This window comes from Mobula birostris, chromosome 9 (assembly GCF_030028105.1).
Source record: "Mobula birostris isolate sMobBir1 chromosome 9, sMobBir1.hap1, whole genome shotgun sequence".
In the NCBI taxonomy this organism is placed as follows: Eukaryota; Metazoa; Chordata; class Chondrichthyes; order Myliobatiformes; family Myliobatidae; genus Mobula; species Mobula birostris.
Genome location: NC_092378.1, coordinates 84,159,786 through 84,176,059, shown reverse-complemented (window position 1 = coordinate 84,176,059; position 16,274 = coordinate 84,159,786). Strand labels below are relative to the sequence as shown.

General features: G+C 44.5%; 1 protein-coding gene across 2 annotated transcripts in view; it reads left to right on the top strand.

Annotated features, from left to right (window-relative positions):
• Positions 1–16,274, top strand: part of LOC140202856 (protein kinase C beta type) — a 379,624-nt gene that overhangs the window by 267,449 nt on the left and 95,901 nt on the right. For both annotated transcript variants that reach the window (XM_072268323.1, XM_072268322.1), the window contains exons 8-10: positions 1,297–1,396; positions 9,345–9,491; positions 13,637–13,810. In XM_072268323.1, coding sequence (XP_072124424.1) covers positions 1,297–1,396; positions 9,345–9,491; positions 13,637–13,810 — 421 coding nt within the window. The remainder of the gene's footprint in view (positions 1–1,296; positions 1,397–9,344; positions 9,492–13,636; positions 13,811–16,274) is intronic.

Here is a 16,274-nt window from a genome sequence, read left to right as displayed (position 1 = left end):
TTTCTAAAAATACCAATGCTCTGCTTTGATGTGTCTGTTCTGCTGCCTTCCTTGGTGACATTATCTTGTGGGTGGGGGTAGTCCCCAATCCCAGTGGGCACACCACGTTGTAAATACTTTTTGTAAGTGGACATTTGGGAGGGCATTTGAGCTCAGATGACTGGTGGAAGCTGGATGATTCTTCCTCTGCATCACTGAAAATACAGTGCTATTACACAGCCATTGCTGGTGTGAGGTACCTTCTGGGCTCCTCTGTGAATATTTAAGCACAACGGTGTTAGAGTCATAGAACACTACAGCTCAGGAACAGGCCCTTTGACCCATCTAGTTTGTACTGAACCATTAATCTGCCTAGTCACATTGACCTGCAGTCAGACCATAGTCATCTACGTACCTATCGAAATTTCTCTTAAAAGTTGAATTCAAATCAGAATCCACCACTTATACTGCCAGGTCGTTCCTCACTCTTACCACCCTCTGAGTGAAGAAATTCCTTCTCATATTCCCCTTAAACATTTCACCTTTCACCCTTAACCCATGACCTCTAGTTCTAGTCTCACCCAACCTCAGTGGAAAAAACCTGCTTGCATTCGCCCTGTCTATACCGTTAACAATTTTATATACCTCTATCAAATCTCCCCTCATTCATTCCTCTAAGCTCTATGGAATAAAATCCTGTTCAACCTTTCCCTATAACTCAGGTCCTCAAGTCCTAGCAAAATCCTTGTAAATTTTCTCTGCACTTTTTCAATTTTATTGACAGCTTTCCTGTAGGGAGGTGACTAGAACTGCACACAATTCGCCACATTAGGCCTCACCAATGTCTTATAACTTTAAAATAACACCCCAACTCCCTCACTCAATAATTTGATTTATGAAGGCCACTCTACCAACAGCTTTCTTTATGTCCCTATCTACTTGTGACAGCACTTTCAAGGAATTATGGATCTCTATTTCCAGATCCCTCTTCTACTACACTCCTTGATGGCTTTCCATTCACCTCATGAATCCTACCCTGGTTTGTGTTTCCAAAGTGAACACTTGTCTGCATTAAATTCCATTTGTCAGCTGGTCAAGATCCCGCTGCAAGCTTTCATAGCCTTCCTTGCTGTCCGCTATACCCCCAACTTCGGTGTCTTCTGCAGATTTGTTAATCCAGTTTACTACATTGTTGATATTGATGACAAAAGCCACAAGCCTCTAGTCAGAGAGGTGACCACCTACTACCAATGTTCACTGGGCTGTGAGCAGATAGCCAGGATCAGGTTGAAGCTGAGTGTAACCTTTCCTATGCAGGTACAAGCTGCTGAGTCAAGAGGAAGGGGAGTACTACAATGTTCCTGTGCCTCCTGATGAGGATGTTGAAGGAAATGAGGAGCTGAGGCAGAAATTTGAGGTGAGTGAACCAGAGACTGCCAGAGGGGTTTGGGTAATGGTGTGGAGTTGGGATTTCCGTGATGGGATGGGGTGAATTCTGAGTCAGGAGAGGGGCCCATGTAACAGGCTGAGGGGCCAGCTTGTGTTCTGGTGTGGTCTATTTAAGGGGGTAGGAGCCTGATGACCATAGTTCTCTCTAAGCTGTGCGCATGTGTGTGGACACACACGTTTTTCAACCAGCGCACAAAGGAAATTAATGTGCACACAAAAGGTTAGTTACCTAAAATAATGTAGTAGTTAATAATTATACTTATTGAAAATAATCTTTTAGCTAACTGTTTCTGTTAACTAGTCGGTTTTTCAAATATCACAATGCACGTCACTAATTTACGTCACCTCACCTATCCTGCTCCGCTTTATACAGCTGCATCACGGCGGCAGCCATGTTTGGCGGACAGTGTTCATATCATAAAGTTTACAAAGATCCGTTTCAAATCCTGTAGATAGCTTACTAAGTTTTTATTGGAAAAAATATTGATCCACTATGTCGAATTCAAAAGAAGCGAAGGGCGTGAAGCACAAAAGAACAGCAAATTTGTTTAAAGTTGAATGGCTTTACAAAATAGTAGAAACTGTTGCACTGAAAGCTCATGAGGTCATGAACGTTCAGCTACGGGAAATATTTATGTGTCGTGATGCGAAAGTTGCTGGAGAATTTGCTAGTGGAAGGAAGTGGGATGATATTTGGAAACTTGACTTTTTGAAGCGTCATTTGGCAAGTAAATCGTATTTGGACAGTGTACAAAAGCTCAGGCAACAGAACCCGTCATTACCCATTACAGGAGTGCTACGCATGTTATAGATGAGCGAGAGCAAAAGCGATCAAACTTAAGAGGAGATCAAAGTTGAGGTACAAGAATGGTCAACTTTTGATTTCTCCGCAATTGCAGATTGTGACTTCACATTTGGCGATGAACAAGTTAATGCCTTATGTCTAAAATACCATGATTTTCTAGCTAAAAATATTGTAATAGACAGTTTAATGATTTCAAATTTTCTGTGCAAGAAAAAGTTAAATCCAAACCGATTTCAAACTTTGCTCAAATGGTGGCATTTGTACTTCAAAATGAACAATTTTGTGACCTTTCACAGTTGATGGATATTGGGGGAACCTTTCCTGCGTCTAGTGCAGACTGTGAGCGAGGTTTTAACCTAATGAATCAACTCAAAAACAAGCTGAGAAACTGTTTAGGTGAATGTCATTTGGATATGTTAATGAGAATCAAAAGCAATCAATGGGATGGAAGTTCTATTAGTCGAGATAGAATTTATAAAGAATGGGTAAATGCTGAAGACAGGAGAGAGAAAAAAATAACTGAGTGACTTAAATATGATAAAAATTAAATCTCTCCAACCTGATGGCATGAACATTGACTTCTCTATCTTCCGTTAATGGCCCTCCTCCCCTTTGCACCCCGTTCCTTTTTTATTTATTATTATCAATATTATGATTTTTTCTTTCCCCTTTTTTCCCTCTCTTTTTTCTCTCTCTGTCCCTCTCACTATAACTCCTTGCCCATCCTCTGAGCTTCCCCCCCCGCTTCTTACTCCCTAGGCCTCCCACGCCATGATCCTCTCCCTTCTCCAGCTTCATATCCCTTTTGCCAATCAACTTTCCAGCTCTTAGCTCCATCCCCCCAACCTCCGTCTTCTGCTATCATTTCGAATCTCCCACTTTCAAATCTCTTACTATTTCTTCATTCAGTTAGTCCTGACAAAGGGTCTCAGCCGGAAACATCGACTGTACCTCTTCCTATAGATGCTGCCTGGCCTGCGGTGTTCACCAGCATTTTTTGTGTGTGTGACTTAAATATGTATGTTATTTTATTGTTACTCTGTGCAGTTTTATGTCAAATATTTTGTAAACCTACATAAACTGTCTCGTGTGTAGTCAGTGCGCACATACTTTGGTCACAGGAAAAAAATTTGCACAACATAAGATTTTTGAGCACACTGACTACTAAAAATTTGAGGGAACATTGCTGATGACTATTATAAATCATCAGTGATCAGCCTCTTCCCCATTCCAATTTCACACATAGCTGAATCGTAGGGTAGAGCTGGTACAGAGTGCATCCCAGTTCAGTTACTCAGTCACAGTGGGAGAATGATGGTCAGAGGGCAGATGTTGTTGCAGAAAAGTGAAAAGGTCATGTTCTGTAGGCTGTTTTATCATCAGCCAGTTCTTGAAATCAGTGGCATAGGAAGTAATAGCCCATCAGTGGCAAGAGGTGAAACTTTGCAGCTAATCATCCCACTTTCCAGTGATGAACACTTCAAAGCTCATCTGGAGACGTTGTTAGTTCCATACTGTTCCAGAAACCTCAGCCCACCCTCATCTCCTTCCACTCTTCCAGATGAACCTATGGTCAACTGTACACTACAAATACCCCATCATCTCAGAGAAGAGTGTGAATCAGATGTATTATCACTGACATATGGCATGAAACTTGTTTTGTGGTAGAGTGCCAAGACAGAAATCTATAAATTATAAAAAATGGGTTGATTATTGAGACAATCCATTATGATGACGGAGGGGAAGAGGATGTTCTTAAAACATTGAGTGTGAGTCTTCCTGCTCCTGTACCTCCTCACTAATGGTAGCAATGAGAAGATGGCATATCCTTGATGGCGAGGGTCCTTAAATGATAGATACTACTTCCTTGAGGCACTCCCTTATTAAGATGTTCTCAATGATGGGTTGTGCCCATGATGTTGGTTGAGTCTATAAGCCTCTATAGTTTCATGTGATCCTGTGCTTTGACAGCTCCATACCAGGCAAATACTCTCCACAGTACATCTACAGAAATTCCTAAGAATTTTTGCTGACATATCAAATCTCCTTAGCTCAGAACGAAGTAGAGACGTTGGTGTGCTTTCTTTGTGATTGCATCAGTGTGTTTGGCCAAGGACAAATTCTACGAGTTGTTGACACCCAGGAAATTAAAGCCGCTCACCTTTTCTACCACTGACCTATCAATATGGAAAGGTCTGTGTTCGTCTGAATTCCTCTTCCTGAAGTCCACAATCAGTTCCTTGGTCTTGCTGACATAGAGTGAGACATTGTTGTTGTGACACCACTCAATCAGCTGATCTACCTCCCTCTTGCAAGCTGCCTCATCTCCATCTGAGATTTTACCAACAACAGTGGAGTCATTGGCTTTTTTGTAGATGCCATTTGAGCTGTGCTTAGCCACATAATCATGGTTTCAGAAAGAGTAGAGCCATGGGCTAAGCATGCAGCCTTAAAATGCATCTGAAGTTGATTATCAGCAAGGAGGAAATATTATTAATGATCTGCAGTGTCTGTGGACTCCCAGTAGGGAAGTTGTCATAGCCACGCATTCAGCGCAGTCTCCTCTATTCCTGGACCTTGGTGACACAGCCTATTCTGACATCCCTCCCAATGTTCCTAGCATTTTCCCCAGTGTTAGCAGCCGCTCCCATTTTCTATAGTGTGCATATGCTACCTGTCCTACCCCTATTAATAATGTACCTCCAAACCTTGCTCCTCTCAACTAATCCCAGTTATAGTCATAGGGCAATATAGGCCCTTCAGCCCAACGAGTCCATACCAACCATGGTGCCCACCCATCTAGTCCTAATTTCCTGTGTTTGGGCCATATCCTTCTAAGCCCAATCTCTCCATGTTCAGTACCTATCTAAATGCTTTGTAAATTATAGCGTTGTAACGTGCCTCAACCTCAACCACTTCCTCTGGCAGTTCATTCCATAATTTACTACCTTCTGTGCGGAGAAGTTGCCCCTCAAATCCCCTTTAAATCTTTCCACTCTCACCCTAAATCTGTGCCTGCAGTTTTGGACTTTCGTATCCTGGGGAGAAAGAGTGCTACCATACTTTATCATGATTTTATAAACTTTTGAGGTCAAAGGAATAAAGAGCGAGCCTGGCCAACCACTTTAACTCAGGCTGTCTTGTCTTGGCAACATGTTCATAAGACTTTTCTGGATTATTTTAATTTAACCTCTTATTTCCTGTAACAAGGTTAAAAAAAACTTTATACAGAACTCCAAGTACTGCTTCACAAAAGACTAATGTAATTGCAATATAATGTCCCAAGTTCTATACTCAGTTCTCTGAGCGCCCACCATGGATCCCACCCATCTAGTCTCTGACTGATAGCCAGTGTGCTAAATGCCTCCTTCGCCTCTCTTTCTATTGGCAACATCACTTTCAACAGATGAGGCTGTTGTACTCCAGAGTCCCTCTGATCCGTTAAAATCCATATGCCCTGGCATTCATGGTACAGGTTTCCCCCGCCATCCGAAGGTAGAGCGTCCCTATGAAACGGTTCGTAAGCCGAAATGTCGTAAAGCGAAGAAGCAATTACCATTTATTTATATGGGAAAATTTTGTGAGCGTTCGTAGACCCAAAAATAACCTACCAAATCATGCCAAATAACACATAAAACCTAAAATAACAGTAACATATAGTAAAAGCAGGAATGATATGATAAATACACAGCCTATATAAAGTAGAAATACTTTCCCACAATCATTACTGAACTGTTCTCTGGAGCGAAAATCTCACGCAAACCCCGTCGGCAGAAAATCTCACGCAAGCGCTGTTGGGAAAAACACGGCACAAGCGCTCTCCAGTAACCTTTAAGCTATGAAGCCGCCAAATCATACCAAATAACACGTAAAAATACACAGCCAATATAAAGTAGAAATAATGTATGTACAGTGTAGTATCACTCACCGGAATTGGGACAGCGCCCAGCCCACTGATGATGGTGTGTTAGACTGAGTCGTGGCAGGTTGGGGTGGTGCAGTGGCCCCCCACTCTCCAGGCCACCAACCGATACCGATCCACGAAGCATGCAGGGGTGCAACGGTAGCCGGGAGGCACACAGCACATCTTTAAGAAAAAAGCTGAAACAAACATGCTAATTAATTAGGTGCCGCCCAGCATGTAATTGTCGGCCCAGATCAGTGCCGATTTCCGATCGCATCATCTCTGATCTGGGCCGACAATTACGTGTCAGGCGGCACCTAATCAATTAGCATGTTTATTTCGGCTTTTTTCTTAAAGATGTGCTGTGTGCCTCCCGGCTACTGCCGCATTCTCCGCGAATCGGTATCTGTCCCGTGGCCTGAGGTTTGGGGTGGTGGGACACTGGGGTGTCATCTCGTCATCATCTGTTTCCATTAGAGCAGGCAGGTCATCTTTTATCTCTGCCTGCCTCGATGTCGAAGGTCGAGGTTCGTCGTCTGCTGTGGCTGATGTGGAAGGCTTGCTTGACTGCTGAGCCTCACGCATTTTTCTATCACACAGCTCTTTGTAAGGACTCAAACTATCTTGCAAATATCCCCTAAACCTACGTACCCTTTCAAAATTAAAGTTGTACTTTATCATTGCAGCGAAAATCTCATGCAGTTGCTTCACGTTCATTTCGCTACTGCATTCGGTTTTGATTGTTATCCTTTTTTCTTCCAATTGCATCAGCTCTTCATCTATCAGATCTTGGTCATGAGATGCCAAAACCTCTTCAACATCATGTTCGTCAGCTTCCACAAGCCAAACTCAAGTTGTCTTTACTTCGTTCACCACGATCGAAACGCTTAATTATGTCTAGTTTTAGGCTAAGTGTAACACCCTTAGGAGCTCTTTTAGGCTTTTCCGACACCATAGAACTCATCTTGCAAACGACTGCTCACAGGCATGTGTTTAAGCAATGCCGGCGAGAATGCCGTTCCGAATCTGTGGGAGAGTGGCTGCTCGGGGCACGCGCTGCCTTTTATCGCGCACTGCTTTTTTTTCATAACAGTGAAAACACCTTCTGAAAGCGAAAACAGGGTACTAATGTAGGTCTTTCGTAACAGTGAGGTTTCGTAAAGCGAATGTTCGAAAAGCAGGGGACACCTGTATAAGTTCTAGGCTGGTTTGACTTGCCAAAGTGCATCACCTCATGTTTATCTGTATTGAAATGTATTTTACATTCCTTGGATATCTTCCCTAACTGATCAAGGTCCATTCTTCACTATCAACAACACCTCTTAATTTCAGGACCTTTACTGATCATGTATTGTGAATTCGCATTGAACTCATTTTTATAAATAATAAATAACAACACCAGCTCCTGTGGCACACTATTAATCACTGGCCTCCATTCCAAGAAAGCCCTCTGCTTCCCATCTTTGAGCCAATTTTGAATCTACCTAACTACTGCTCCCTAGATTCTATGGGACCTGACTTTACAGATCAGCCCTGGCGAAGTCTGAACAGAAAACATCCACTGCCCTACCCTTGTCTACCTTTTGTGTAACCTTTCCAAACACTCCAGAACAATCATCAAATATGACGCTCCATGCATAATCAGTGCTAACTCCTCCTAATTAAACTCTTTCCTTCCAAACACAGGTAGATCCTATTCTTGAAATTCCCTTCAGAGCTTCCCCATTACTGATGTCAGGCTGGCTGGCCTGTAGTTCACTAGCTTGTCCTTGCTGCCCTTAAACAATATTGGTCACCCACTCTTTGTGAACTTCACCAATGGCTAATAATGAAGCAAATATCTCTGCAAGGGATAATCCCCACAATTTCTCTTTTAGCTTTCACTAAAGTCCAAGGATACATTTGGTCAGGCTCTGGGGATTTAACCACTTTAATACACTGTAAGGCTGCAACTACGTCCTCCCTGATAAAAAGAATGTTCCTCAAAACAGCTCCACTTGTTTCCCTTATCTCCCGAGCTATCATGATTTCTCCTCAGTAAATATCGAGGAGGAATACTCATTAAAAATCCAATGCATGTCCTGCTGTTTGGGGACATAGGTGAACATGCTGATCTCTAAAGGACCTACTTTTGTCTGGTCACCATTTTAGTCTTTGTGCCACTTACATTCTTTGCACTTATGAAAATTTAACTTGTGAGACCTAGTACCCCACTTGGCAGTCTTTACCCTAGTTCTTGGGCTATAGTCACATCTCAGAAGATAATACATCCTCCAGGAGCTTCATTCCCCCAGCACTTCTGGGAATGTAATGGCCACTCCAGGCATTAAAAGACTTTCCACTTTTTGGAATATACTATTTCTCCCAGCCCTTGCATTCTAATAGTCCCTGCTTCAACTGACTGCAATTGTGACTGTTCCTAATGTAGTTTTGTCATGCTTTGACAACACTTCCCAAACCTGCCACCTGTCCCACCAAGAGCAGGGCAGCTGGAACATGGAAGCACTGTTGCCTTCAGCTTCTCCTCGAAGTCACACTCTTTACTCATTTGGAGGTATATCACTGTTCTTTCGAAATCCTGGAACTCACTCCCCAACCACATTGTGGCAGTACCTTCAGCACAAGGGCTGCAGCTGTTCAAGGGAATAACTCACCTCCACCTTCTCAAAGGCAATGAGATGGACAGTAAATACTGCAGTTGCCAGCAATTTTCTGACCCTGAATTAAAAGACCTTTTCTAACAGCCTCTCGCACCCAGACTGTAACAGCTGGTTCCTCTTCTTGGACCGTTCTGACCTACGCCACTTTTCTTTTGTCATAGGAAGGGGATTGTTTGAGCTTGTATCAACTCTGCCTATTGAGTTGATAGTAGCTCAGACAATTCCATTCCCCCTTAATTTTCCCTGTCATCTATTCTCCCCACATTCCTTTCAGTTTCCTCCAGGTTTTGCCACTCGTCCACATGGTAGGGGCAATTTACAGCAGCAAATAGACCTATCAGCCTGCACACCTTTGCATGTGGGAGGAAACTGGAATACGCAGGGGAAACCCAAGTGATGCAAACTGCACATAGACATGCCTGAAGTTAGGATTGAAAGGGGTCTCTGGTGCTACCTCCTGTATCACTGTATCTCCCACGCCCCCACAGCCTCATCATTTTTGCCTTAGCTTGAGTATTATTCCTGGTGTTCTTCTGTCTTTTTCTAGAGAGCCAGAATTGGACCAGGATCTAAGGCGGCTGAGGAGAAGAGATCTGATTCTTGGTCCAAAATTGACAACAACGGCAATCGAGACCGGATGAAGCTGACTGACTTCAACTTCTTGATGGTGCTAGGAAAAGGCAGCTTTGGGAAGGTAGGAGTGGTGACACCATGTGGCTTCCTTACGTTAATGTTTGTTCAGCTAGTCTTCCTGGCATGTGCAGAATGGTGTTGAAAGGAGTAGAACACTGCAATTCAGAAAATGATACCCATGAGAGAATGGCCAGGGAAAGCATTTTTAGTCAGGGGAAAATCTTTGATAGGGAATTGAAGGAATCACCTGCTTTATTTCAGCAAGTGCTGTGGGATTTCCCCAGGACCACAGCTGCAGATTGATGTCACTTCCAAATTTATCTAACTGAGCACCAGGCCACCCAGGTCTTGTTGCATCTCCCCCTATCTGAGACCGTCACTATGCTGATTGACATGTATATCCCAATCCCACGTCCTCTCAAAGTTAGAATTCACACTCACCCTCCCACGCAACTTTGTGTCATCTACAGACATGGAGATATGTTTAGTTCACTTGTCTAAGTTATTGTATAATATAAAGTGGTGAATATTTCAAACTGCAAACAACAGGAATACTGCAGACGCTGGAAACTCAAGCAACACACATCAAGTTGCTGGTGATCGCAGCAGGCCAGGCAGCATCTCTAGGAAGAGGTACAGTCGACATTTCAGGCCGAGACCCTTCATCAGGACTAACTGAAGGAAGAGTTAGTAAGAGATTTGAAAGTGGGAGGGGGAGGGGGAGATCCAAAATGATAGGAGAAGACAGGAGGGGGAGGGACGGAGCCAAGAGCTGGACAGGTGATTGGCAAAAGGGATATGAGAGGATCATGGGACAGGAGGTCCGGGGAGAAAGACAAGGGGGGGTGTGAACCAGAGAATGGGCAAGGGTTATAGTCAGAGGGACAGAGGGAGAAAAAGGAGAGTGAGAGAAAGAATGTGTGTATAAAAATAAATAACGGATGGGGTATGAGGGGGAGGTGGAGCATTAGCGGAAGTTAGAGAAGTCAATGTTCATGCCATCAGGTTGGAGGCTACCCAGATGGAATGTAAGGTGTTGTTCCTCCAACCTAAGTGTGGCTTCATCTTTACAGTAGAGGAGGCCGTGGATAGACATGTCAGAATGGGAATGGGATGTGGAATTAAAATGTGTGGCCACTGGGAGATCCTGCTTTCTCTGGCAGACAGAGCGTAGGTGTTCAGCAAAGCAGTCTCCCAGTCTGCGTCAGGTCTCGCCAATATATAGAAGGCCACATCGGGAGCACCGGATGCAGTATATCACCCCAGCCGACTCACAGGTGAAGTGTTGCCTCACCTGGAAGGACTGTCTGGGGCCCTGAATGGTGGTAAGGAAGGAAGTGTAAGGGCATGTGTAGCACTTGTTCCGCTTACAAGGATAAGTGTATCGCTCCCTACGCGACTCCCTTGTCCATTCGTCCCCCCCCCATCCCTCCCCACTGATCTCCCTCCTGGCACTTATCCTTGTAAGCGGAACAAGTGCTACACATGCCTTTACACTTCCTCCCTTACCACCATTCAGGGCCCCAGACAGTCCTTCCAGGTGAGGCAACACTTCACCTGTGAGTCGGCTGGGGTGATATAGTGCATCCGGTGCTCCCGATGTGGCCTTCTATATATTGGCGAGACCCGACGCAGACTGGGAGACCACTTTGCTGATCACCTGCGCTCTGTCCGCCAGAGAAAGCAGGATCTCTCAGTGGCCACACATTTTAATTCCACATCTCATTCCCATTCTGACATGTCTATCCACGGCCTCCCCTACTGTAAAGATGAAGCCACACTCAGGTTGGAGGAACAACACCTCATTCTCCGTCTGGGTAGCCTCCAACCTGATGACATGAACATTGACTTCTCTAACTTCCACTAATGCCCCACCTCCCCCTCGTACCCCATTGGTTATTTATTTTTATACACACATTCTTTCTCTCACTCTCCTTTTTCTCCCTCTGTCCCTCTGACTATACCCCTTCTATACCCCTTGCCCATCCTCTGGGTTCCCCCCCCCCTTGTCTTTCTCCCCGGACCTCTTGTCCAATGATCCTCTCATATCCCTTTTGCCAATCACCTGTCCAGCTCTTGGCTCCATGCCTCCCCCTCCTGTCTTCTCCTATCATTTTGGATCTCCCCCTCCCCCTCCCACTTTCAAATCTCTTACTAACTCTTCCTTCAGTTAGTCCTGACGAAGGGTCTCGGCCTGAAATGTCGACTGTACCTCTTCCTGGAGATGCTGCCTGGCCTGCTGCGTTCACCAGCAACTTTGATGTGTGTTGCTAATATTTCAAACTGATTACTTTTCATTGGATCTCCAGTGGGAAATGAGATGGGTGTTTCAATGGGAAATGAGATGGGTGTTGCAATAGGAAATGAGATGGGTGTTGCAATGGAAAGAAGGAGAGAAGTAGAAGACAGAGGGAGTGTCAAGGCTGTGAGAAACCAAGAGAGACTGAAAGACTCTAGAGATGCTGGTGGAGGGAGTGAATGGGAGGATTTCCAGTGATGGGTGATCTGTCTGGAAGTAGAAGATAAATGCGGACAGGGAGAGAGCAGAAATTCTGGAACTCCTGAACAAGTAACTGCTGGAAACTGAAGTTGCAGTGAATACTCTAGTGGTCGGTGTGTTTCCAGATGCACAGAATTAATCAAGCGACTTATTTATAGAGTCAGTACCAATGGAGAAGTACAAAGGCTGAAGAGGAACATTTATTCAGGGTGAAATTATTTAGGGGAGAATTTTCCCCTGTAACTTCACGGAGAGGATGTTAGAGTAGCGGTGCGGATGAGCTGAGTCAAGGTGAAGGAGTCGAAGTAGTGTGAGTGCACAAATCAGCCTATCACTGAATCCCCTTGTGGATGTGTTGAACACAGGCTCCAGTGCTCGCTCTGTCAGTGGGTGTGAAATAATTATTTTGAGAAAAGGGAGTTGGAGTCACACCATCACATGGACAGATGGCCTGATAAATCACCTCAGTGCTTGCAGAACTCAGGCTGTTTGTTCCAATACCTTTCACGTAGTAGAGACTACACCTCCAAAGCACTTTGTTAGCTGTCAAGGGCCCTGAGAAATCAGTTGGAGGGAGGAGAAGATGGCACGACACAGCACGTGCGGCCTTTCGGAATGAATAATGTGTAACTAGGGGTGCCGTGCACAATCTGGATTTGATGGGGACAGCTGTGAAGTGCAGAGGAACATCTGGAGAAACTTCTGAATTGCTTGCTTTGCTGCCGCTGCTACTGTGCGATCGAGAATCTCCGGAGATGGAGGCCCCAAATCCTCGGCTTTGCGTATCGCCTGTTGCCGGGGCTGGGGTCGAAATGCTGGGCAGAGATGGTGCTCGGTGCTCGGTGTTGAATAGGTGGTTGGAGGTTTGGAGTTTTTCGGACGGACTCAGAGTCGGACTGTGGTCGGATGCTTCCAGGATGCTGCATCGGCAAGTTGGCGGCGCTGGAGGTTTACCGTTGCGTGAGATGATGGGACTTTCGACAGACTCTGAGACTTTTACTGTGCCATGGTCTGTTCTTATCAAATTACGATATTGCTTTGCACTGTTGTAACTATATGTTATAATTATGTGGTTTTTGTTAGTTTTTAAGTCGGTTTGTCATGTGTTTTCATGATATCATTCTGGAAAAACATCTTTATCATTTCTTAATGCACGTATTACTAAATGACAATAAAAGGGGACTGCGTGTCCTCATAATATTTATATAATTTATATATCATATAAATCCAGGAAAGGTTCCATATAAATGTAAGTCCTTTATTTCCCGCACTCTGTCATCTTAGACCCTCATTTTGTGTTCTTATTGCTTAGGTCAGGAAACCCATATGGTGGAGAGTAACACTGTCAATGGTGGTGCAGATCCAGCCTTTGGCCCTCCTGTGCCAGTCAGAGATTTTTTTGGCACAAAAAAATATCAAATGGGATTTATGCTCCTATTGAGCACGACATTGGAAGGCTTGGATGGTTGTTAAGCAAAAATAATGTGGTTGTCAACTGCATTATGCTGGCAGTCAGTGCTTTAATTCACGTTGAAGCGTGACCTGGACATGCTTACTGGGCTGTGAGCCGGAGCCTGTGGCTGTAAGGCAGGAGAAGAACGATTGCTGTTTCAGTCACTCCTCAGTAGAGTGAGCTTACAGTATTCAACCTGTGTTTCTTTGTGAACTGTCTGTGTCCATGTGTATGCCTTGTCTGTACCCTACAGGTGATGTTGGCTGAAAGAAAGGGCACTGATGAGCTATATGCCATCAAGATCCTGAAGAAGGATGTGGTGATCCAGGACGATGATGTAGAGTGTACCATGGTGGAGAAAAGAGTTCTGGCAGCTCCCGGGAAACCCCAGTTCCTGACCCAACTGCACTCCTGCTTCCAGACCATGGTAAGTAGGTGAGCATAAAGGCAAGCAGTTGACCTCCTTATCACTTGTTGTGCCTCCTGACTTATTTGTACACAGTTACACGGAGATTCCTCTGTACTTTGCTCACCACAGCACTTCTCTGTTTAGATTACAGTCTACCTTGAAATTTCCCTTACTAATGTGCACTCCTCACACTTTCCCACATTTAACTGTCAAACTTTCTCCCAGTCATTCAGATTATGCAAACAAGAGAAAATCTGCAGATGCTGGAAGTTCGAGCAACACACACAAAATGCTGGTGGAACTTAGCAGGTCAGGCAGCATCTAGGAAAAAAGTACAGTTGATTTTCAGGCTGAAACCCTTCGGCAGAACTGGAGAAAAAAGGCTGAGGAGTAGACTTGAAATGTGTGGGAGGAGAGAGAGAAGCACCAGGCAATAGGTGAAACTTGGAGGGGGAGGAATGAAGCAAGTTGATTGGTGAAAGAGACAGAAGGCCATGGAAGAAAGGAGAAAGGAGCACCAGAGGGAGGTGATGGGCTGGTAAGGAGATGACATGAAAGAGGGGCAAGAGGATGGGAAATAGTGAAGGAGAGGGTGGGGGCATTACTGGAAGTTTGAGAAATCGATGTTCGTGCCATCAGATTAGAGGCTACCCAAACGGAATATAAGGTGTTGTTCCTCTAACCTAAGTGTGGCCTCATCACAACAATGGAGGAGGCCAGGGACATATTGGAATGGGAATGGAAAATGGAATTAAAATGGATGGCCTCTGGGAGATCCAGTTTTTCTGGCGAATGGAGCATAAGTGCTCGGCAAAGCGGTTTCCCAATCTATGTCTAGTGTCACCGATATACAGGAGGCCACACCGGGAGCACCGAACATAGTAAGTGACTCCAACAGACTCACGGGTGAAGTGTTGCCTTACTTGGAAGGACTGTTTAAGGTCCTGAATGGCGGTGAGAGAGGAGGTGTAGGAGCAGGTGTAGCATTTGTTCCACTTGCAAGGATAAGTGCAAGGAGGGGGATCAGTGGCAAGGGACGAATAGATAAGGGAGTCGCGTAAGGAATGATCCCTGTGGAAAGCAGAAAGTTGGGAGGAGGGAAAGATGTGTTTCGTGGTAGGATTCCTTCAAAGAATTATGTAATGGACACGGAGGCTGATGGAGTGGTAGGTGAGGATAACAGGAACCCTATCCCTGGTAGGGTGGCGGGAGGATGGGGTAAGAGCAGATGTGCGTGAAATGGTAGAGATGTGGTTGAGGGCAGTGTTGATGGTGGAGTAAAGGAAGCCCCTTAATTTGAAAAAGGAGGACATCTCCTTTGCTCTAGAATGAAAACTTATTAGGGAGAGTCAACATGGCTTTGTGCATGGTAGGTCATGTTTAACCAATCTATTAGAGTTTTTCGAGGAGGTTACCAGGAAAGTGGATGAAGGGAAGGCAGTGGATGTTGTCTACATGGACTTCAGTAAGGCCTTTGACAAGGTCCTGCATGGGAGGTTAGTTAGGAACATTCAGTGGCTAGGTATACATGGAGAGGTGGTAAAATGGAAGAAGCCAGAGAGTGGTAGTGGAGGATTGCTTCTCTGAGTGGAGGCCTGTGACTAGTGGTGGGTCCATTGTTATTTGTCATCTATATCAATGATCTGGATGATAATGTGGTAAGTTGGATCAGCAAATTTGCTGATGATACAAAGATTGGAGGTGGAGTGGACAGTGAGGAAGGTTTTCAAAGCTTGCAGAGGGATTTGGACCAGCTGGAAAAATGGGCTGAAAAATGGCAGATGGAGTTTAATACAGACAAGTGTGAGGTATTGCACTTTGGAAGGACAAACCAAGGTAGCACATACAAGGTAAATGGTAGGGCACTGAGGAGTGCAGTAGAACAGAGGAATCTGGGAATACAGATATAAAATTCCCTAAAAGTGGTGTCACAGGTAGATAGGGTCATAAAGAGAGCTTTTGGTACATTAGCCTTTATAAATCAAAATATTGAGTATAAGAGTTGGAATGTAATGGTGAGGTTGTATAAGGCATTGGTGAGGCTGAATTTGGAGTATTATGTGCAATTTTGGTCACCTAATTACGGGAAGGATATTAATAAGGTTGAAAGAGTACAGAGAAGGTTTATAAGGATGTTGCCGGGACCTGAGAAAGTGAGTTACAGAGAAGGGTTGAATAGGTTAGGACTTTATTCCCTGGTGCATAGAAAAATGAGGGGAGAGTTGATAGAAGTATATAAAATTATGATGGGTATAGATAGAGTGAATGCAAGCAGGCTTTTTCTGCTGAGGCTAGGGGAGGGAAAAAACAAAGGACATGGTTTAAGGGTGAAGGGGGAAAAGTTTAAAGGAAACATTGTGGGGGGGGCTTCTTCACACAGAGAGTGGTGGGAGTGTGGAATGAGCTGCCAGATGAAGTGGTAAATGCAGGCTCACTTTTAACATTTAAGAAAAATTTGGACAGGTACATGGATGAGAGGTGT